This window comes from Colletotrichum costaricense (genome assembly GCF_030867565.1).
Source record: "Colletotrichum costaricense strain IMI 309622 chromosome Unknown Scaffold_13.1, whole genome shotgun sequence".
Lineage (NCBI taxonomy): Eukaryota > Fungi > Ascomycota > Sordariomycetes > Glomerellales > Glomerellaceae > Colletotrichum > Colletotrichum costaricense.
The window spans coordinates 1,107,163-1,130,281 of NW_026848242.1; the positions used below are offsets into that span (position 1 = coordinate 1,107,163).

General features: G+C 53.7%; 7 protein-coding genes across 7 annotated transcripts; 5 read left to right on the forward strand and 2 right to left on the reverse strand.

Annotated features, from left to right (window-relative positions):
• Window positions 1-2,364: 2,364 nt before the first annotated feature.
• On the forward strand, window positions 2,365-7,311 carry CCOS01_11780 (fungal specific transcription factor domain-containing protein; the record flags this gene model as incomplete). The annotated part of the gene is made up of 4 exons (XM_060459931.1): window positions 2,365-2,783; window positions 3,162-4,034; window positions 4,727-7,177; window positions 7,239-7,311. The coding sequence occupies 4 exons, from the start codon at window positions 2,365-2,367 to the stop codon at window positions 7,309-7,311; spliced, it is 3,816 nt and encodes a 1,271-aa protein (XP_060309762.1).
• A 1,120-nt stretch (window positions 7,312-8,431) lies between these two features.
• CCOS01_11781 (LysM domain-containing protein) lies at window positions 8,432-10,384 on the reverse strand (the record flags this gene model as incomplete). The annotated part of the gene is made up of 1 exon (XM_060459932.1): window positions 8,432-10,384. One exon carries the CDS (start codon window positions 10,382-10,384, stop codon window positions 8,432-8,434), a length of 1,953 nt encoding a protein of 650 aa, XP_060309763.1.
• Window positions 10,385-11,864: 1,480 nt separating this feature from the next.
• CCOS01_11782 (Arv1-like family protein) lies at window positions 11,865-12,858 on the forward strand (the record flags this gene model as incomplete). Its single annotated transcript, XM_060459933.1, has 3 exons — window positions 11,865-12,107; window positions 12,175-12,334; window positions 12,395-12,858. 3 exons carry the CDS (start codon window positions 11,865-11,867, stop codon window positions 12,856-12,858), a joined length of 867 nt encoding a protein of 288 aa, XP_060309764.1.
• A 366-nt stretch (window positions 12,859-13,224) lies between these two features.
• On the reverse strand, window positions 13,225-15,065 carry CCOS01_11783 (uncharacterized protein; the record flags this gene model as incomplete). The annotated part of the gene is made up of 5 exons (XM_060459934.1): window positions 13,225-13,357; window positions 13,454-13,537; window positions 13,606-13,799; window positions 14,114-14,950; window positions 15,021-15,065. The coding sequence occupies 5 exons, from the start codon at window positions 15,063-15,065 to the stop codon at window positions 13,225-13,227; spliced, it is 1,293 nt and encodes a 430-aa protein (XP_060309765.1).
• Window positions 15,066-16,588: 1,523 nt separating this feature from the next.
• CCOS01_11784 (uncharacterized protein) lies at window positions 16,589-18,710 on the forward strand (the record flags this gene model as incomplete). Its single annotated transcript, XM_060459935.1, has 3 exons — window positions 16,589-16,633; window positions 16,706-16,867; window positions 16,923-18,710. 3 exons carry the CDS (start codon window positions 16,589-16,591, stop codon window positions 18,708-18,710), a joined length of 1,995 nt encoding a protein of 664 aa, XP_060309766.1.
• A 745-nt stretch (window positions 18,711-19,455) lies between these two features.
• CCOS01_11785 (bin/amphiphysin/Rvs domain for vesicular trafficking) lies at window positions 19,456-20,756 on the forward strand (the record flags this gene model as incomplete). Its single annotated transcript, XM_060459936.1, has 6 exons — window positions 19,456-19,487; window positions 19,562-19,643; window positions 19,717-19,799; window positions 19,863-20,463; window positions 20,523-20,654; window positions 20,721-20,756. 6 exons carry the CDS (start codon window positions 19,456-19,458, stop codon window positions 20,754-20,756), a joined length of 966 nt encoding a protein of 321 aa, XP_060309767.1.
• Window positions 20,757-21,626: 870 nt separating this feature from the next.
• Window positions 21,627-22,503, forward strand: CCOS01_11786 (uncharacterized protein; the record flags this gene model as incomplete). The annotated part of the gene is made up of 3 exons (XM_060459937.1): window positions 21,627-22,183; window positions 22,275-22,379; window positions 22,437-22,503. The coding sequence occupies 3 exons, from the start codon at window positions 21,627-21,629 to the stop codon at window positions 22,501-22,503; spliced, it is 729 nt and encodes a 242-aa protein (XP_060309768.1).
• Between the last annotated feature and the right edge of the window lie 616 nt (window positions 22,504-23,119).

The window sequence follows — 23,119 nt, forward strand, 5'->3', positions numbered from 1 at the left end:
CTTACCGCGACTTCGGAGTACGATTCCTTCAGGCACTATCCGTACTTACCTTACTTTTGAATGCTCTATCCAGTCGTGCAGCTGCGAATAAGCAGGAGCTCATCACCAACAACTGATCACCGTACCGCTGCCCGCACCGCACCGTTCCTGCTCCTTACCCTACCCGTATCTGCGCGCGCGCGCCCAGCCTGCACCCCGCCCCTTCCGCAGTCCTCCATACGCTACATCCCTTGATACCTACCTTAGGTAGTATACGTAGTACCTAGCATTTAGTATATCATTTTACGGGCCTGCGCCTGCGCCGTTGCCTAGCCCCTGCAGGCCCTCACCTTCCCTTCCCTTGCCGTGAGCCTGGCGGGGTGTCTTCTGCAACCACAATCCCGCAACCCGCACCCTTAGCAGTCCATTCCCCGTACATCACGGCCAATTCCATCTCTTTTACCCCAGATCTAGCGGGTTACGCCCAGCCTCACCCTCGCCCTCACCCTCACCCTCGTCCACCCCCCATACCGTACCTATCCGTTCCGAGGAGGGCTAAAAGAATCATGTTCGAAATGGATGGCCGGGGAGGAGCGGAAGGAGTGGATTCACCTCCTCAGTCTCCGTCGTTCTCAACATGGATTGGCGCATGACTGTTCAACCAGTGGCGTGGGTTGGATTCTGAATGACTGCCACCTGCGGCAACAGACACTGCTTCATGTCCCGCTGCCTCACTTTCTAGCCCCCCTGCGTACCCTAGGCATTCTATACTACATATGGACTCTGGGCGGGCCATGGCACACGATCATCCGTCTTCGCCGGAAGCCGGGACCAGGAAAGACGTTGGCGGGGGAGGGGCAGCGATCCTGCGAGCACTGAATACCTAGCACCGTTTGAGAAGTCTCACATGCTTGCCCTGTAAACGTTTGTGGCTTTCTCTCTCGCTCCATTCCACCGGCCTTGGGTACACACTCCGTCGAGGCTGTCACACTTACCCACAAGACCATAATCTCGGCGTCAACAGCCAAGGGGACCATCGAGCTAAACCATTGGCGGCGGCAGAGGCGAAGCCTGGCACTCGACACTGCACACTGATCACTAGTCACTCGTCACGTAGAAACTACATGCTAAAGCAAGGATGGAGACGGTGTGATTCTTTTCATGCGATGTACCTGGGGACTTGGTATTGGCGTCAGCTCGAGGAGCCGGATCCTTTCTTCCAGACTCCAGTTATCATCTCCGATGTCTATAATAGAAGGTGGCTCGCTCCCGTTCACGCGTATCTTGTCTGGGAGTAAAACACCCAAGCCTCAAAAGCAAGCATAGCCGCAGGTTACCAAGGAAAGAAACGCAAGATAACGCCTGTTTTGCTTCCGCTGCGGTCTTCAAAGTGGGAACACGTCGAGCCATAACTGGATCCGATATTTGAGAAAACGAAGCTGGGGCCAGACGACTAGCCGGACCTCCCTCCGTGATACCTGCCTAGCCTTACAACTCTTGCCTTGTGATACGGACACAAGGCAGATCGTCCCGGGACAAGGGCAGACGAGTTTGCCTTACTTACACGGGAGCCGATTGCGAGATATCGAGAAAGTAGCGAGTCAACGTCGAGAAAAGACTGCAGCGCATCACCACATACCACAACAGTGGATCTCCTACAACGTTGAACCTGGGAGCTAGACGACAGCAAGCGATAGAAACGCCAAAGGCTCTATGCTGTGAAGCTAAAGCTGATTGCCTTTTCTGTCTTTGCTGGTGAACAGACCAGTAATGTGAAGAGGGGGCTTTGCTCAACAAGGAACCTGAGCAGCGGCAAACCGGCAGATGCAGCGGGAATCTGGGCGCGGCACGACTTGGTTGGGTTTCTGATTCCCCGATCTATTGTATCCCGTCATCGGCCGAGCTTCAAACCTACAGGCGACAACTCTGTCCGATCTTCAGACCAAGAAACCTACCTCAGCAGCGTAAGAAAAAAGAAAAGAGACAGCAGGGTATCTGAGTAGGAAAACAGGGTTCTAGACCAACGTACATGACAGCAGCTCCAGCTCTGTAGGGATATCGTTTCTTGGTATGCCATGTTGTAGTTTACTTGAAAGGTACGCGACCCTTCCAGAGTCGCCCTTCGCGGTGGTTGTGTTGGTTGTTGAACTGCGTTACCATTTATCTTCGTTCTTCTGTTTTCATGTCCCTTTCTTTTTGCAAAGCAGCATAGAGTCTGGGCAGGCAGATGAGATCCTTCCTGCGCAAAGACACAACGCGATAAAGTACTGACCGTTGTACACGGCAGCTTATTGCCCGAGTTACAGGACAGCAAAACACGCCGGACAAAGCACAAACATCCTCATAAAGGTCAGGAGGTCACTCATCTCCTGAGGCCAGATTTGGATGGCTGTGCTCCAGTGGCCAAGTGTGCCGAATCTTGAAGAGGACGGCGACCTTGAATTTCCCGGAATTGTGCTATTGAAGCAGCAGCAGCAGCAGCAGCAACAAGAAACCGATCAACACTACCATCGAAACGAGCAACTATCACAGCAAAACTACTTTGGATTTGAAGAAGAGACAAAACAAGACACCGGGTTGCCAGAATTAGGCAAAGAAACCGACAGTGAGGTTCGAAAGCACAGCCTCGACCATCACGTCAGCCGCGACCTGGACTTGAACTTGACCTTCAGCCTTGACCTCGGCATCGACGGTGACATTGACCTTCCAGCGGCTCATGTTGATGCAGCCGAATCTGGGATTCTGGCAGAGAACAATTACAACGCGATTGCCGGTCTGCGGCAACAAAGCGAACCCAATCTAACGTCAGTGCTCTTCCCATTCCATCAGTCGCAGCAGAGACAAGAAGAAGAAAAAGAAGAACGGACGGGGCAACATCAGTTGTTGTTTGATACGGGTACATCAACGGATATAAGCTGCAGTGCAGGAGGAAGAGAAGAAGAAAGAGGAAGAAGAGAGGCAAGAGTTGTAGAGGTCTCCACGTTTGGATTGCACCTTCCCGGACCTCAACCTGTGTTAGGTTCCGGACCTACTATTGACCCATCTTTTTCTCTTTTGGAATCATCCACAATACCAGCAACAACATCAGTAAGTAGAAGAACGACAGGAACAACATCATCATCAGGAGTTGCAGGACACTCGGCAGAAGTGCATTTTCCGAATTCCATCTCATCAATCTCCAGCCCCAGCAGCTCCGGCACTAGCAGCTCCACCGCCCCCGGTTCCACGTCCCGCAGGCCCATCCTCTTCTCATCAGCATCAGCACCGGCGCCAGCACCAGCACCCGCATCAGCACCAGCATCAGGGGAAACACCATTTGCCCACCCCCACTCCCACCACTCCTTGTTCTCGCTGACCTCACCCCCCCTCCACCCGCATCCGCATCCGCACCCGCACACGCACCCGCACCCACGCCACCTGAACAATTCTCGTACACATCAGAAGCACCAGAAGAAGTACCAGAAGCCTTACCAGCGTCAGCAGCAGCAGGGCCACTACCTCCAACACCAACACCACGCCCACTCCCCGTACCCAGCCGGCCAGGCCAGCCACCAGCACCACCACCATAATCACCAGGCTCCGCTGCCTCCGTCCATCCCAGTCTCGGTCTCAGTCCCAGCACCACCAACAACAGCACCACCAGCACAAACACATCCAGAGCCTGCGCCAGAGCCAGACGTTGTTGCGCCTGGGCCACCAGAGCCAGTGACTCGGCTGCTGCCACACCTGTTCCCTCCCACTGGCCCTCCTCCCATTACTAGTCGACCCGAGAAATTCGTCGACGAACCTCTTCACCATTACCCTCACGACTCCGTCGCAGCTCACGCTTCACGGTCGCCCATGGATGTCGATATGTCGTCGACCGACCTTTCGGCTCAGCAGCAGCAACAGCAGCAGCAGCTAAACCAGCAACAATCACCACAAAAATCAGAGTCGCCATCACAGGCCCCAGGAACCTCTACCAATCCAGCTGGCGCGAGTCCCAACGCTCAAGGTAGCTCTGCTGCTGCTGCCGCCGCGGCCGCGGCCGCCGCGAACCACTTGAGTTTTCGCAGGTTCGTCCCTCACCATCGACCCAAATTCCGTCAAATTTTTTCAATAGCCATCTTCCAATCAATGGCGGATGTAACCTGTGTGCTAATATATTTTTTGATTCGAATAGGCAACGAGCTTCTAGAGCTTGCGAGGTACGTAGTCTCACACCTTATTGTTTTGTCGCGCCCGCCATTCCGTGGCCCCTCTGCCCACTTTGTGCCGAGGTATCGCTACTCGCGCCGCGGCGCTGCGTTGCGCTCTACTGGTGCAATGCTGCCCTGCGAGATCTCACGCCCACCTCTTGTCGGCCTTCCGTTATCTGAATCAAAGCTAACCTTGTATTGTACAGACATGTCACGCCCGCAAGGTACGAATAGTCTTCTTTTCTATTTGAGTGTTCTTTCTCTTGTGGGCGATTGAGCTTCCGAGTCGGCCGATTCCTACCCACAACCGAATTCCACCTACCCCCTCCTCCGATCGACACTTTTCGCCAAACCTCTTCGTCTAATATCTTTGTCTAGGTACGATGCGACGCCGCGAGTCTCGGTGTGCCCTGCACAAACTGTGTAGCCTTCCAAATAGAATGTCGCATTCCGACCCCAAAGCGCAAGAAGACTACGAATGCCGGAACGAACAAGGACTCGGACAGGTCTGCCTCAGCTTCGCCGTTTCCACATGCTCCCAGTCATGGGCTAACTGAGGTGTGCTCCAGCGAGAAAGGAGATAATGCTGAAGAGCGTTCACCGAGAGCTCCCAGTGTTCCTGCGCCAGGACCTGGGACCTTCCCGCCGCGGACTCCTGCTGTCTATCACACCACAGATGGCACGCCGTCGTCCACCTATACCGAGTCGCAAGCCCGAAAGGAGGAAGTCGATAGTGGCACTTATCTCAACCTGGTGATGAAACCAAAGTTCACGAGAGCCCCTATAACGGATGCTGGCAGGGTCGCGTACCTCGGAGAGTCGTCCAATTTGACGTTGCTTGTACACGATCGACAAGGCTCGTCAGACGTAGTGCACTATCCTCTACCCGAAAATGTGAGGGGTTCCAGGGCCCGATTGACCGAGCTGGACAACGTCGAAATCGATATCCTGCACCAACGCGGCGCCTTCCTTCTACCGCCCAGATCTTTATGCGACGAGCTTATCGACTCCTACTTCAAATGGATCCATCCTATCGTTCCGGTCATCAACCGTACCCGCTTCATGCGACAGTACCGCGATCCCAAGAACCCGCCGTCCCTTTTATTACTGCAGGCTGTGCTGCTGGCCGGCTCAAGAGTCTGCACGAATCCACAGCTGATGGATGCCAATGGTTCGACGACGCCCGCTGCCCTGACCTTCTACAAAAGGGCAAAGGCGCTCTACGATGCCAACTACGAAGACGATCGGGTGACCATTGTGCAGTCATTATTGTTGATGGGGTGGTACTGGGAAGGACCTGAAGATGTCACCAAGAACGTGTTTTATTGGAGTCGAGTCGCCACCATCGTTGCTCAGGGTTCTGGAATGCATCGAAGTGTTGAGCAGTCACAACTCAGCCGCTCCGATAAGAGGCTGTGGAAACGAATCTGGTGGACTCTCTTTACACGAGACAGGTCTGTTGCCGTTGCTCTCGGCCGACCAGTTCACATCAACCTCGACGACTCCGACGTCGAGATGCTCACTGAGGATGACTTTATCGAGGATGATGGCGACCGTAACAGCGAGTACCCTCCAGATCCCATACACGTGCAGTTCTTCATGCAGTACGTCAAGCTTTGCGAAATCATGGGCCTGGTGCTGTCTCAGCAGTACTCGGTAGCCTCCAAAGGACGACAGAGAAACGCCATCGACTTGACCCATAGCGATATGGCTCTCGCCGATTGGCTCCAAAATTGCCCAAAGATCGTGTACTGGGAGGTTGCTCGGCATCACTTTTGGTCAGCCCTGCTACACTCGAATTACTACACAACACTGTGCCTCTTACACAGAGCTCACATGCCGCCAAATGGAGGCAGTCGTTTCCCTGACGATTCTCCATATCCTTCACGAAACATTGCGTTCCAAGCCGCGGCTATGATCACCTCTATCATCGAGAACTTGGCAGCTCATGGCGAACTTCGATTCTGTCCGGCATTTGTTGTGTACAGCTTGTTTTCGGCCCTGATCATGCACGTCTACCAAATGCGGTCGCCGGTCCCATCGATTCAGCAGGTAACCCAGGACAGGTTAAGAACATGCATGCAGGCCCTCAAGGAAGTGTCGCGAGTTTGGCTGGTAGGAAAGATGGTGTATACCTTATTTGAGTCCATCATAGGAAACAAAGTGCTCGAGGAACGGCTGCAGAAGGCTGCGGGTAAGAGGCACAGGAAAGCGCAACAGGCGTTGGCACAGCTGGAGCAGCAACAGCGGCCGCAGGACGTTGCCAAGAGGAAGTACGACGACATGGCGATCGACTTCAGCGTCAATACTCCAACGCCTCAAGAGTCTTATGAAAGATCGCGTCCGCAGACCCCTAGCCATATGAAGGGCGACGGAGGTTCAAATCAGCAGACGATGCCGCCTCCGATCACATCACCTAATGCGAGACAGAACGCAGACACGTTCATGGGCGGAACCTCCTCTAGGCCACAGACCAGACCAGCGACGCCCTTCAACCCTTCATTCTCGGTGCCGGCCACACCGCCAGACCTGTATCTTGTTACACGTAACTCGCCGAATATTTCTCAGTCCTTGTGGGAAAACTTCCAACCCGACCAGCTTTTCCCAGACAGCGCAAGTATGCCTGCATTCCCGCACATGTCACCGCCACCGAATCACCATGGCCTAGATACAGGCCTCATGGCGCAGCTGCATAACCAAAACACGTCCCATGGTCTACCAGCACAAAGCACTCAGTTCCAAGCACGTGGCCCTACCAAACAAGGATTGAGTGGAAGCCCTCAGCAAGGCGCGAACGTCCTGGGGTCTGGCATGCAGGGTTTCCAGCAGCAGCAACCGCAGCAGCAACAACAGGCACAGGGGCAAGGGCAGAGCTCCAACAACAATAACAGCCTCAACAGCAATCTCTGGACAGCGAATTTCGACGGCTTGATGCCGGATGGACAAAGCCCAAGTGACAGCTGGAGTACAGGATCAGCTCAAGGGCAACCTGTTCCAAACACGCTCAATGTTGAAGATTGGTAGGTGGACGCCATGCTAGATTCCCGAGAACGCCGCAGAGAGCTAACGTTATTGTGCTAGGTTCCAATTCTTTGGTATCAATAACGGTGACCTGGCTAGCATGAATCTTGATTTGGGGTTAGGGCCCCAGTAGGGTGAATTCGTAGGGCGATTTTGCGCATATTCCATCCGCCGTGTCCAACGTATTTGCAATCGAAGTTGACATATGACTTGCACATGGCGGGAAGGTGCATAGCGGATGTATCGCCAAATGATACCATCTCGTCACGGGAGCTTCGTGTTTACTTGGTAGCATGTGTGGGAAAAGTCAGGACATTCATGGGCGAGTGACCTTAGCAATCAATGTATACCGATTCTTCAATTCAAGTTGATGGTTCAAACTTGAGAAGACATAAGCCATATGATGCGATGGTATGGCATGATACGCTTACGTATGCCTTTTGACACGTTATTTACAGAAGATGGGCTTTCACATGATACGGCTAGACCCTGAAGAGGCTTCAACTCCAGGCTCTGCTTTTTGCGTATATACTCAGCTTCATTCTCCCAACCGGCACGAAGAGTACCTTTCGAGATTCGGATCAGCCGAGTTTGGAACATATCTTCACATAGTCACCCTTTAGCAGTATAGGCAGGCATTTATAGTTTGATCCTGTAAATCAAGGACCAAAGTATTGGTGTTGGAAAAGCTGGCTGGGGGTCAATGATATTGCATAGCCAAAGACTAGGTGGTTTCTAGAAGCTGATAGAAAAATTGTATCCTTTCCCCTTTCTCCCGCCTCCGCCTCGCTTCAGAAAGAACCCTCTCGTCAACAAACCCCTTGATCGCCTGCCCGCCAACCAAACCCTGGGTTGACAACCCAATCTTCTACTGCTCCCAAAGTCTAATGTTTGAAAATAAAAAGTTGTAAACAAAGATAAAGGGGATGAAGGGGTTAGACAAGCGGTGAACCTAAGAGGCTGAAAGCCCAACCTGACCGGCACACTCACTTCACATCACAACCCTCCTTCTGTCTGCCCTTCCCTCAATGCCCGCTAACGCCTATATAATGCGCAATCACTCCAACACGAGTTCCGACACCTCTACATATCGCCCCTGCACCCAGACCGTTGGGATCTTCTTTATGAATTTGGATTACGAGGTGTGTTCCCGCCGAGGCTTTGTTCGAGGAGCACCGAGAGTACCCATCTGTAATCCCTAGTTCCAGACTCTTCCCATTTCAACAGCAAATGCAAACCAACTGTGAGCAAGCTCAGTCCGACTTTTTGCCCTTTGCTGCTGCTCCAGTGTTGCTCAAGCCTCGTCTCAAGACGGACCCCTCTCCATCGCTCCTCCCACTGGAGCCAATCGTCATAGGCGCAGCGTCAAGCAAGCCTGTGCTGGTTACTCCGCCGCTGGTTGCGGGCATAGGCAACCTTCCATCGTCACTGTTTGTATCAGTCAACTCGATGAGATCCAGATCATCTGGCTGACGGCTTCGGGACCCCAAGGTATGCGTGCCCGGAGACTTTGCAAACGCGCCTCGAAGCCATGTCTCCACTGATGCTGCTGCACGGTCTAAGCCAGAGCCTTGTCGGGACGTCGCTGATAGATCCTGTCCCTCATCAAAAGGACTTTCTACAATGCCGCTGCTGGAACCCGGCCGAAATCCAAAGTTTGCGGTCTCGGACCCCATTACGGAAATCGATGGCAGAGACTCGTCGATGGCGATACCGGGGAGATGCTTCTTCGCCCAAGAGTTTAAGTAATCTTTCTCCGGTCCAGGTGCTCGTACACTTCGCCCCAACGAGCCTACGCCTCCGGGCCTCCTCATCCATGCTGGCCGGGTATCGCCTGCATCACTGCCCATCCTGCTTCTCGACGATGCCGGAGTCGATCGCCCTGGAGTGCCGGGTAGGTTTGGTCGACTGCTCAAGTTGCTCTGGCGTCGCGACGATGGCCTACCGACTTGCTCTGGGCTTTCTGTGAGTCCAGCTGTTATGGCCGCGGCATCGAGAGAGTGTCTCGGCGTCGAGATGCTTGAGGTGCTTCGGAGGCTCTTCTTCCGACGTGGAGGGAAGTACCCAATCGTTTTGCTCGACACGCGGGCGATCTCAACTGGTTTTGGAACAGAGTCCAGTGCAACCCATCGAACGTGAGACCAAGAAGGCTCTTCTTGGTCATCGTTGTTGGAGAGTCGAGACGACGACCCGTTTTGAGTAGGCAGACTGAAGAAGTCGACTTGTTGTGGTTGTGCCGAGGTCTGCTTACCCCAGCCATGAGCGCTTCGAGGTTCCGGTGTTGGGGCTAGCAAGTCGACATTCTGCCCCTCGTGCGAGGGTGGCTCGCAAGGGCGACCCTTGACTTCGCATGCATCTACTGGTATGGCAAGCCACTTGCGCACCAGTATGTCTCTAGACCACAGGCCGTTTGCCTTTCTGAATGCGTCTTCGCGGCACCTGTACTTGAGCACTATGCCGGCATAGGTGTCAGTTGGTTGCACATGGTGTATATACACCAATTGATCTTGGACCTCTTCTTCCTGTGGTGCGTCCCTGGCGATTTCGTCCGAGTTTCTCTTCTTGTACTTGCCCGACACATCGAGGCCACCATTAACTCCGTCGTGACTTTCCAAAACGCTCGCTGTCCGGGCTGCCTTGAGGGCAGCATCTCTTTCTGCGAGAGAGCCTGCCGCAATGTCTCTCTGCGCAGGCCTACTATTGGGGGGCGGCGCTGGGCCCCAGTCTTTGGGAGCCTTTCGTGGCGGGGTAGAATAGTCTCTTTTCAAAGGATTGATGTTCGTCCGTCTCCCTTCCCTGTGATCTGACTCGTAGCCCGCATCGTGGACACTTCCACCAGACAAGATGGAAGAAGCAAGCCCTTGGATAGAAGCCCAGCCTTGCGACCATGTGGTGTCGAGGAAACTGGCCGAGTTTGGTGCGGTGTTGTTTCGACGGGCGGCGGAGGATGCACTTCGAGCACCGGACTTGGAGGCATCGCGGGATAAGTGGCTGGATGGCATGGGACTTGGCTCACGGCTTGGTGAACGCAAGGCAGAAAAGGAAGCCGACAGCTTATCCAAGGGCCCTCCGCCAGTAGAGGAGTCCTCTGCAGTGCTGATGAGACGCCGGTTGCGTGGGCGGGCTTCGGCATCATGACGTGCTGGCATGAGGGCCGAAGAAGACATGTGTGATGTCGACCCGGCCGGGTTTAGGGAATCTGCCATGATGGAGCAAGGCCGCCCACCTCGTCGCTTGGGTGGTAGGCAGTTGAAAGGGAGGGCATCAGCGCGTGGCTTCGATCATCGACAGTATTCGGTCGCTTGGAAGACGGTAATATGCGATCTGGGTCGGCAGCGCCGTGGGCGACTTCGGAGTAGGAAGCACAGAAGGTTGAAAGCGGTAGGTCGAAAGAGCGGGCGATAAAGTATGTGTTTCGGTCAAGGCGGATTAAGTTCACAGGGGACGTCAGAGTGTCGCTCTCGCGTGTATCTCGAAGGGAAGAACAGCTGAGGCCAAGGGAGGAGCAGGTGTAGTATTCGTTGGTTGGTTGAGGAATGAATGGATGGAAGTGATGTATGATGGCCGAATGGATGGACAATTGGAACCGTGGTCGTGTACCTTTTCTTTAGCGTATGCAGTAGCAGCCAGCATGGGAAGCAAGCAGTGACAAGCAGCAGCGAAGGGGAAGCGGTGGTAGGATGGCGACCGTGGGTGGTGGCAGCAGGAGCGAACCGCATGTGCGTATGCGATACTGTGGACGGGTAGGGAGTATGGGCACCTCTCCACTGGGCTAAGTGTCCTTCTACGTATGTATTGAAGTGCTGAGGCGGCGGGCTGCACTGTGGCCCGTCGAGAGATGTGGGCCGGGGTTTGTCAAGGGACTTGAAAGGACGGGACCCTTGGCCAGCCGCGAAAGACGACGCAATCACGCACTCAGAACTCTCTGAAAGGCAATGTACCTCACCTCCGAACCTCGTGGCTCAAGGTACTTACAAGTCGGTAATGTAGGTAAGGTACCTTAGGTGCCGAGGACTGCTTGTGGCGCCCTGTCCTATCCGTACTGAAATGATTAGCGGTCCTTTCAGTGGGGACGAACAGGTGGCATTCCTGCAATCCCCTCCCCCCAATTCGCTTGAGGCCTGGGCTGTTTGAGAAGTCCCAAGTTAGCGGCTTACGGACATGAGTTCCCAGCGGTGGTGGGGGCGGATAATGGGGAAAGGGACATGACTGCCAGTCTTAATTACTGGAGAGACCTGGGAGAGTCATGTTCGTGGCTCGGCCACCCACCACCTGTGGTGATCAATTCGTCCCCTTGGAGTCTTGAAGTCCTGCTCCTCCGCTGGCTGAGGACATGAACCGTGCAGGGTACTTCCACTCCTCCGACTCGACGTTCCGCCCGGCTCCCAGCGGCCCCACTCAAACACTTTGTGCGAGCTCACGGTCGCGACAGGTACCTCTTTTTTCCCCCATATTGCAGAACTCCGAAGTACGAAGCTCGATTGGGATCCCGATTCTGGCGCAGCGCAGAGAGCTCCGGTGTAGACTGCCACGACCATGCTCGCTACGCGTTGCAATCGCATTATCGTTAGTCGCGTACCATCAAGCAAGTTTCAGTAGCGGGCAGCAAACGATACAGCGTTTACCCATGCCGAACGATCGAACCCTTTGCGACGTCTTTCGACCCTGACCACCCCCCATCTTGCGATGCCGATTTGTATCGAGTGCCGCCATCCGGTCAAGACCCTATGGACCAAATACTCCAACGCTGACGACAAGTCGAGCGGTCACAACATCCGCCTGACCGTTTGCAGAAATTGCGGCCACTTTTGCGACAAATACGTCGAGCACGACTTCGTGGTGCTGTTCATCGATCTCGTCCTGATTAAACCCCAGGTCTATCGTCATCTATTGCACAATACCTTGATGAAGGATGACGACCGTTTTGATGTAAGTCGTGGGGGAATTTGTGCTAGTACTATCTGCAAGACCCTCGCTGACGTTATTTCCTACGCAGTCATCCATCGTACGACTCGGCATCCTTTTGCTTCTATTCGACGTCTACTTGACATGGGCGCGCATTGAGAAGCAGACGGTGCCCATCTCTGCTCGGGGCGAGGGCGCCAACCTGGGCAGCTTGGCACAGCAGTCTATCGTGTCCCAATATTTCTTCTTCCGTATGTATCATGAAGCATGCTGAGGGCTGACTCAGATGGAAGAAACTAATGTTCCGGCAGTCATCCTGTGCGCTTTGTCGACATTTGCCTTTCATATGAGCATTCGCTTCCTGACTTCGTCCAAGTTCTCCCCGCTCAACTTTTTCAACATCTTGCCCCGATATTCGCGTCCGAATTCCGTCTCGACCGCACTCCTCGTCTCGTCTTCGACCAAGCTATTTCCGATACTCATGGTCATATGGCAGTACGATGTCCCAGCTGCGGCTCGGTCGCTGGGCTGGGCCGTCGTAGCAAACAACGTCGAGGCCCTTCGTATTCTGCTGGATTGCGGCTACGGCGTTGCCACTTTGCTTGCCACGCTGGGAGCTCTAGCCCGGTGGACAGTGGGACGTAGTGTTCTCTGGGCTGCCGGGCTAGATGGAGTGGATTCCATCGGAGAGACGAGCATTGCTGCAGATGGCAAAGCCCTCTGGGCTCTGTTGATGTACGTGAGGGAGTGGGCAAGCGATCTAGCCGCAGGGTAACAGGCAGTATATAGCTGTAGAAGCCAGGCAGAGGAAATGCATGTGTAATATGTACCAGCCGGCATTGCGTGAATTGATGTTGCATAACTAGCCGTCTTGCCATTTCAGGTGCCTACCCAGTCCATCCATGATCCCCATCGCCACCGGACTAGTATCATCTGTCGGCATCTTGAGCTACAGATGCGAGGCGGCACTCTTCAACAGCCAGTCACGCGCCGTTCGTTCTATATGACAGAACCCTAACAAGCCCCTTAACGCCGTCCTTATGAAGTTGCAGTTGTGTAAAATCGATAATAGTACATCGCACCCATGGCGTTGCATCTCGCTCTCTTTCGCCCTTCCACCGTCACCTCGAATAACAGGTCGTCAATGGTGCACGGCGCTCTCTCGGAGGTTGCTGCGTTTGGGTTCGATCAAGGGGTGAAGTTGGGCGAGGAACGTGATGGCCCACATGAGATAGCAGCATGCGAGGGCAAGGAGGAGGGAGGATCTCCAGATGCTGTAGATGATGGTCAGCTGTGTCTCTGTCGCAGTGACGCATGGAATAGTAGTTCTCCGATTGCGGCATTTTGCTTCGAGTAGAGGGATAACATACATCTGCGTGTCGCCCTTGGGAGACAAGAACCATGCGCCAGCGCCCATCGCGACGACGATGACGAGGCCGACGAAGATGCTGTACCTATTGTTCTCTCACGTCAACACACATCGATCGCCAGAGTACGCTCGTCTATGGGAGAGGGAACACACCCTTGCGCCATTTTTGCTGCTTGATTCGGAAGAGGGTATGATTTTGGTGGATGTGCAGGTATGTCGGGTTTCGCGTTGATGTCGTCGTGCTGCTTCGTCGATTGCTTCTGTCGTCGTTGGGAAGGCTGAGCTAGGTAGGAGGTCCTGGACGTCAGTTGTGGGTGCAGCTGTCGGCGCAGTGCACCAGCCGGCAGCTCGACCGTTGCTGGTGCTTAGTCATTCCCGTCTCTCCACCTGGTCTTCCAGCCTGCAAGAACCAATGCAAGTATTTTGTTGGTCAATTTTCATGTCACTAGTACTATATCCTATAACTCGAGGTTTGAGTAATATACGTCTTTCACTTCACGTCATGCAACTAAATCAGACTCAATATTCTCGTATCATTTTTTTCATTTTACATGATGTTGTGCATTAGTCTTTGATCTGATGCCCTTTGAGCCATGTCTCTAGCATCTAGGGCCCTTGCTCAAGAGTCGTTCTCGTACTTGAGGCCAGCTTCCTTTCTTACGGCGCCGTAGATGCCGGCCATATCACCTGATGGTCCTACGTGCTCCTTGACAATCTGTAGGTGCCTATCGGCGTTTTCAATATTTGGCAGCCGTGTCCCTGCGGCTTTGGCAATGGCCATGGCGTGCCCGGCGTCTTTCCTTGCCAAATCAACGGCGAAGAGCGGTTCCTCCCTCTTGTAATAGTCACCCTCCAACATGCGCACCGAGTACGCAGGGTAAGGGCTGCCACCGAACATGGCGTCGACAAACTGCTTCACGTAGCCGGTCCCGAGCCCGCTCTTCTCGGCAGCCACATAGGTCTCAGCGAGCTGCTCGACCATGCCCAGGATGACGGTGTTACCCAGCACCTTCAACGTCGACGCCTTGTGGTACGGCTCGTCAGCCATGTTGATCTCGCGAGCCGCCATGGCATCGATATAGGGCCGGATCTTCTCGATCGAGGCCTTGGGCCCGGCAAGCACCAAGGTAGCGTTGCCAGCTGCTACCATGGCGGGTGCTCCGAACACGGGCGCGCAGATGAACTCGGCGCCCTTGTCCAGCACCGCCTTCGCGGCCGCTTCTGAAGCGCCGGGAGCTATGGTTGAGCACTCGACAAAGACTTTGCCCTCAAGTTTCTGCTGGGATGCGGTTGCGAAGATTTCCTCTACTGCCTGGTCGTTGGCGACACATGTGAAGATGATGTCGGCCTGCGCGATGGCGTCCCCAAGCGCCTCGACGACCTGAGTCTTACCGGCGGGCAGGCTCTGGCTCAGTTCCGTGGCCCGCTTGGTGGTGCGGTTGTAGATGAGGAGTGGTTTGTCAAGTTTGGACTTTTCCGCAATGTTTTTACACATACCCTGAGCTGGTGAGCTCGCATATCACAATCGGAACGGGGTTTTGCGACTCAAAACTCCGGGTACGACTCACCCTGCCGATGTTGCCGAGGCCGATCCAAAGGAGTGTCTGAGCCATTGTGAAGTGTGGTGTTTTGAAGATGACTGTGGTTGACAAGGATGGCTAGTAGTAGATGAGGTTGGAAAAGAATTATGCTATTGTAAAATTCAGTGGAATACAAGAAGTCAAGAGAGAAGTGTGTCGTTAATGAGAATGCAATGCTAGAGAAATTCAATGTAGTTGGTGACATGTAAGCGGCGGCATTAACATGCCGGAAAGCCCCTCAGGGTCTCGGTCAGTTGAGTTTGAAGAGCGAGGTGACGACAACGGCTTTGCCCGAGCGGGGTTGCTTCGGTTCATCATAGAGACCACAGCGGCACTTTCATCGGTAACTTGGGACAAACAATGGCCGCTAAGAAATTGGCTAGCATAGGTAGTGTATAGATAAGAGCATCTCGAGGTTAATGGAACGGCAATATGCCAGTATTAACTAAGGCCAGGTAAGGCGGGTTGTCAAGTCACTTAGTTCTATTCTACGGCGTCTTAACAGTAGTTGAAGACGAATGATCAACCAACGGGCTTACAACTTTGCTCCACTGCATAGTACGCTTTACAACTTATTCGGGATCTTTTTTTCCACGCCAACGGAGCTCAGACGGCGGGAGCGCGTGCGGAGTTGAGCAAGGCAGTCCGGTCGATTAGTGTACATCTACGGCTGTTCCCGTCCTCGCAGCTGTGCCTTGGAGTGCCAAGCAGTGAGAGAGTCTTACTATACTAGAATGCCTGTACCTTTGTTGGTTGACGGCCGTTAGTGTAAGTCGTGCGAAGCTGCCGCTCATGAGGTTCTTTTTTTGCCCCTCGTCACATGCGAGCCATTTTTTCAACATGTAAGCAATTGCATCGGCAGTGCGCGGTAAGAGATGAACCGCGCCAATTATTGAGGTTTTTTTTCGATTGGTGATTTGTCTTCTCTTACCTCGTCTGCTTGTCCGACAGCTCGCCTCGGTGCTCCGGTAATACTTGACGGTCGCCGATGGCGGTCCCCATGATGGAGACGTATCTGTTCTTATCGTCTTATCAGTACGCCCTTTGGTAGGTCACCTTGACTCACAAAGTGGGAATTTCTCGGTCGGGGGGACAGGGCGGGTTGCAGTTCGTGCTCTCCCGGCCTAAGCCAAGGTCCCTTTCCCTTCGTCACCGACTCTTAAACTCTGCCCGACATTGTTCCTGCAACTTCATTCAGACCGGCGCGATTCAGTGCTCAGACAGGTCCCAAGGACGATCCGGCAGTCAGTATCATGGCTGTCTGAAGGGATGGATCTGCTTTGACCCGCCCGTCTCTCACGACGCTGCTATTACGCTGTCTCTAATCGGCTGGTGACTTGATCACAGACACCAGCTTCTTTTATTGTCTTCACTTGCTTCAATATTATATCTGCTCTTGCTTCTACCCTTCACGAAGGAACAACAGGATTGTGTTCAATCCGGACTTATTATCAAACATCAAACTGCCTCGCCTTCTATTCGCTCATCACATTGCCACTGTAGGCCAACGAAGCACATCACGGGCATGCCCTACACTTCTCGCCGTTATCGGTAAGATGCGGTCTCCAGCGTTGAAGCAAGCAAGCAACCTGGTTGCAAGGGTATGCGTTCAAACTCTTAATTCCATCACGTCTTCAAATCGTCGTGCCCAGGCCTTACAAGCTTCATATTAGGCACCGTTCGCCCTCGACTCTTACAGCCCGCCCAATTGCAGACTTTACCACCGCCCGCGGTTAGGAGGCACGCGCCAAGAAGAAGCCTTACAAAGTGCCCTTTCAGCAGTCCGCCACTCATCCAGCAATCAGGCCCGCGAGAGGCAACGAGCTGAAGACAGAGTACTTATTGAACTCCCGCTCCGTTTCTTCTTTCAATCTCTGACATGAGCTGCAGGACTTTATTGTATCAGTCTTAGAGGCTTCGGCCACTCGTCGTGATGCCAAAGGCTACCTTCAAAAATATGCCCCTCAGTCCGGCGAGGATGGATCCAAAAAGCGCAAAGTTTCCAAGTCGCAAGAGGGACCTGACCAAACTTATTCATCCGTTCGAGTCATCAATCAGGCGCCAAAATTCATCCAAGGCACTGAGTTTAAGGCCGAAACCGCCATTCCTGAAGGCGAACCCATCAATTTGGCAATTGTCAAGATACGCCTTCCTCAGGATGTTGACGACGAGATGCTGAATGCTATCGCCAAAACCCTGACCCAACTTAGGAAATTGGGACTCGTGAGCCTTATTGTCCTCGATGGAGGGCAAATATCGTCCCGAAAGCTTCTTCGGGAGCAGTCATGGAGAGTCCAGCAAGCCATTGAGACATTTGGCGAGCCAGGGAGCATTCTGCTCGATCAATGCATTGCCGAGGCTGAGTCGCAGACAGCGCAAACGAAGGGATTCATGCCTTCGGGCGTTTATATCCAACACCCGCACCTTCTGCTGCGAGCTCTGCGAGACAATGCGATTGTTGTAGTACCTCCAGTCACCATGGCACACAACATGAAGAGTATCGACGTGGTGGACGCTGACGAAACCATCATTGCGCTGACCAAGTTTTTCTGTGGTCTTCAATTCAACGCCTCCGAAAGCCCCGTTGGAGCGCCTGACTCCAGTCTCAGCCCTGGCGCCAAAGTCGCCTCAGTCGAAAAGATCATCATCCTAGACCCAGCTGGAGGCACACCTCTGTCGGATGCACATGATGATTCGTGTCATCGATATATCAACTTGGACCAGGAATTTGAGGGCATCATGTATGGCCTCACGCACCCTACAGGATCAGAAGCGCGGCGAGGTAAATACTCCGAGAGTGTGCGCCAGCTCCACGCCCGTAACCTCGACCTTTCAAAGAAGGTGCTTGCGATGTTGCCCTCGACTTCTTCTGCCATAATCAGCACCCCGTCTGCTGCAGCAAACAAGCCGATCCGGCAGTTTACAAGCGTCACAACACGTAACCGGCAAAACCCTTTGATTCACAACCTCCTAACAGACAAGCCAGTATTTTCATCATCACTACCGCTCGACCGAGTCCGCTCTGGGAAAAAGGGTGACATGACGTCCGGCGAGACCCATGTGGCAACTTTGGTCAAACGCGGCATGCCACTTACAGTCTATCCTGATCCCACAATCAGTGCCTGGGTGCCACCACGACCGGGCGGCCCTCGCTTGAGGCTCACAGACACCTGTATAGACATGCCACGACTAGTCAATCTCATTAACGACTCCTTCAACCGGGAATTGGACGTTGAACACTACTTGGAGCGTGTCAACGAGAACCTGGCCGGTATCATCATTGCAGGAGAGTACGAGGGTGGAGCAATTCTGACCTGGGAGAAGCCTTTCGGGCTGGATGAGGAGACTGCATACAAGACCGCTCGACTGGTTCCGTACTTGGATAAGTTTGCAGTTCTCAAGAGCCGCCAGGGAAGTGGCGGAGTTGCAGATGTGGTTTTCAACGCCATGGTCAGAGGCTGCTTCCCAGAAGGCGTCTGCTGGCGTAGCCGACAGGACAACCCCGTCAATAAGTGGTATTTTGAGAGATCTCTGGGCACATGGAAACTCAAGGACACCAACTGGACCATGTTCTGGACAACACCACACCTCCCACTAAGCGACCCGAAGCTATTGGATTACGAGAACGTTTGTCGTTACATTGAACCATCTTGGGCAGACACAAAGCCGCCGGACTAAGACCTCCAGGAGTGGCTCTGAAGAGGAGTTCCCTGTGGCAGTATTACCATTGGAATGGGTGGGGGTCAGATGAAGCCAAATTCATAAAAAGAGAAATAAAAAATCCGAGATCAACGTTAATTTCTATGCGTGTCATACATGAATATTCTTAGCTGAGCCGTTGTGAATATCTATCCGTCGACGCCACTGGCTTACATGTGGGACTTAGTTGAAGGACGGTCATCAAGCAAGGTACCTAGCTATTCTTTGAAAGTACGACAAAGGAAACGTGCATTTAAGCAAGGCCTATAGTTTCCACCTGGGACCAAGAACCTACCCAGCTAGAATCTGCAGGACAAACTGCTGCTGGGTATTTCTAAGTAAGGTAAGGTAAGGGAGGGATGCATCCACCAACTACGAGGAGACAGTCACGACGGTGCCATCCAAAGATGCGTAAGTACGTACCGAAAGGCGTTCCATGAATCACGTGCGCTAGTGTGCGCCCATTCCCTGCTGGACCGATCCACCTGGCCAGCTGCCCCTGGGTAGCTTGTGACAGCATGCTGGAGGTTGCTGTGCAGCCAATTTAACATACTGGATACCTGTCTATCTTGCTTCAGGTCGCAGGCAGGCACGAGGCAGAACTCCCGCATCTACAACCCACCTCAACCCGTTCAACAGGCACTATCGTCAGTGCCGACTTTCCCGCAGCGACCGAGTTGTTTTCTTTTCCCACCTAACTTTGTCCCATCAAACCACCTCCAAGATGGATTTCAAGAATATCGGCAAAAGCTTCACGTGCGTTGTCGCATACCCTTCATGTCAGCGGTCGCGAGTGCTGTATCCAGGCTGACGAATTCCCAACAATGCAGCTCCTTTGGGTCCTCGATCACCCCTTTCGCCTCCCGTACTTTCCAGTACACCAAGGAGCAGCTTGGCCAGGCTGAGGACAAGGTACTTTGATTTCTTTGCGCTAATTTGATCAGTCATTCAATTAAGCAAGAGCTAATCGCCTCGTCCTCCATAGACCCAGCTTCCTCCCGACTACATTGATCTCGAGAAGCGCGTCGATGCCCTCAAGCAGGTCCATCAGAAGATGCTGGCTGTGACGTGAGTTCTCGACGGAGAGGCCCCATAAGCCGAAAACCGACCACTAACACCGATGACCTGAAGCTCGCAATACTCGAACGAGGCCTACGATTACCCGCCTAACATTAAGGAGACCTTCCAAGATCTCGGTCGCACCGTCAGCGAGAAGGTTACTCTTCTTTCGTCCGCTGGTTCCCCGGCCGAGGCCCAGGCAGCCCTGACCGCTCCTCCTTCGGCGAAGCCTCAGCCCAAGACCTTCAACCATGCCATTGCCCGGGCCAGTCTGTCAAGCAGCCAGGTCCTTCACCAGCAGCACACCGGTACGGGCGAGGATCCCTTGGCTACGGCGCTCGAGAAGTATGCCTTGGCTATGGAGCGCGTTGGTGAGTCCCGCATGGCCCAGGACGCTCAGATCCAGAGCCGCTTTCTTGCCGGCTGGAACACTACCTTGAACACCAACCTCAAGTTCGCGACCCGCGCCCGCCAAAACGTCGAGAAGTCCCGCTTGACTCTCGATGCCGCCAAGGCCCGCGCCCACGGTACCACTTGGAAGATGGGCCCCGGCGCCACTCGTCCCGACGAGGGTCAGCCGCAGGAGCTGAGCCCTGAGGCCCAGGAGGAGATCGAGAAGGCCGAGGACGACTTTGTCACGCAGACTGAGGAGGCCGTTGGTGTCATGAAGAATGTCCGTACACATGGACTTTTTGCCTGCACGAAATCGGTGATTGTTAACTCTCTTTACAGGTTCTGGATACCCCTGAGCCCCTTCGCAACCTCGCCGACCTGATTGCTGCTCAGATCGAGTACCACAAGAAGGCTTACGAGATCTTGAGCGAGCTCGCTCCGGTTGTCGATGGCCTGCAGGTTGAGCAGGAGGTTAGTCGCGCCTCGAACTACGAAGTATAACGAAGACCGATCCGTGCTGACGCCCTTTCGCTGCAGGCCAGCTACCGCAAGAGCCGTGAGAACGCCTCTTAAGCGGCTGGAAGTGAGCGCCTATTTTCTTGATCGCCGCCGCCTTCGCAGTATAGCAGCTTCATCGTACCTAGCTTCGGCCGATGTGTAGCGAACTGCCAGCATTCCGCGGGTTGATGTGCTTGAGGGTTGGAGGAAGCCCGATTGCTTTCGTTGCAGCCGGTGTGGCTGGGGCCGCGTATGTTACGCACCATGCATCGTTGAGAGACGACTTGTTTCTACTTCAGCCATGTGTGACTTGAGGGACTACTTCGATTCATTATCGACGCCCGAAACCCCCATGGTAGGGTGTGAGAGCGTCCTGGTTACGTCGTTCAAGGTTGATTTTACGGCTTCTGAATATAGAGTTGTTTTCATGTTTGACGAGTTCCGAACGACTCCCAGCAATTGCGGCTGGCAGTACGGTTTGGCACAAAATTCAAATAGCTTGTCCGCTTTATCAATCCAGTGCCAGCCTGCATGCCTACCTATCGTGTGTTCATGTCGAGAGAGTCTCTCGTTGGTCATGATATCAGTAGTACATCATCGGTGAAGCGTCATGCGAATGACAATATTTGGTTCCCAAATTGCCGTCACCACTTCACTCAAAATCTTGAGTGAAGCACAGAATGCGGCCAAAATCCCTAAGCTTGTCAAATGCATGTATTGGATTGGAATAAATGCTATCAAAAAGCGATGCACATTTGCACCTCCGAGAGTGCCTGACTGACAGACTAGAGTCACGTGACTGGGAGTGCTGACTTATGTAAGGAAATCTACTGGTCAACGAAATCCAAGCGACACTACCTCCCCAAGTGCTGCCGACCTTGCGCTCCATAGCTCAATTCACCGAACACCCGCGATCTCCAATTCGAGCCAATTGATATCGCAACCATGCGGAGAACATTTCGCCTGCTCGCGGGCGTCAAGCCTGCTCGCTATCTCGAAGCCGGCACCCCGACAGGTCTCACCGGCCTCTGGACACACAACAGCCCGCGGTCGACGCTGCTCTATCTGTACGGTACCACCCTCGAGAAGCTCCAGACGGTCCCCGAGTCCTCCCTCTACCGCCAATCGGTCGAAGCCATCACGAAGCACCGCCTCAGCCTCGTCGAAGCGACGGTACCGCCCGGATACCCCGAGTGGGAGAAGAGGGCCGAGCAGATTGTCAAGGAGAAGCCCGAACAGTTCCGCCTCGTCAGCGGCCGCGTCGACGGCAGCGGCGCGCGGACGGTGAAGCTCGGCGGCAGGACGTTTGTCGTTGCGACACAGCACGAGGAGCAGGACGTCCGCTACGAGGAGTGGGACGGCGAGAAGGACGAGGGCGGTACCCTGGAGGGCCCCCGTAGCGAGGCCGAGCGAAAGGACCACCAGCTTCTCGCCGACCGCAAGGACCTGAACGATGTTGCCAAGGTGCAGTGGGAGGCGGAGCCGCAATTGACGGCCGACCAGTACGTTTTTGTGTTTTCCCGGAGCAGGACCCTCACATCGAGACGGTTTTGCTAGCAACGGGGAAGGGGGGCTTATACTGACATGTTGTAGGATTTCCGAGTTGGAGACCAAGATCGGAGCTGGCCTCATTGAGGAGGTCATTCAGGTTGCCGAGGGCGAGCTGAAGCTCGTGGATGTGATGACCCAGGCCAAGGTGTACGTTCTTTCCTCTCTCATCCATTTTCTCCCGACCTTGCTAACAGCCATAATCAGATGGGAGGACCTTGAGGAGAAGCCTGTTGAGGGCCAGTGGACTTACTTTGAGCGCAAGTCAGCGTAAGCGGATGCTTGTAACTGCTGAAGACACTTGCCAATTCTAGATAATGTACATTAGGCGACTGTGATGACCAAAGATACATCGAGACGTTGCTTTTTTTCCCTTCCCATGACTTGTTGCATACACACACAAAGGCAGCTATCGTGAAAGTGCCTCTTTTCCTGCGTTCCATGCTGGACTATGGGGTTCAATTCCAGGAATTTACCACAACATGACCTTTGTCGGTTGTTGAGTCTCGAGACAGGAAAAATGGGCTAGTTGAGGCTTTGCTTGCCTTGCCCCAAGATCAAATAGAGCTTGAAGTGCGTAGTGCCTCGAGGCAGGTCAAATTTCGATCAATTGGAACTAGCAGCTGTACGGGACTATCGTGATGACAAGCTTACAAAGAAACCCAAGAGTTGAGGAGAAATGATTAAGGGACGCTCACTCCGGAGCGATACTTCTTAGATCGAGTTAGGGTGAAGAGCAGATGAAGATCAAGAACAAGGCTGCCCTGGACCCCTAATCACAATATTTAGCCATAGACAATTACTTGAACTGAATTCCAACAGAAAGGCAGTCATGAAGTCTGGCGCAAGGATTTTCGAGCAGCTTGTTGAAGCTTCCACGTCCATCCCTC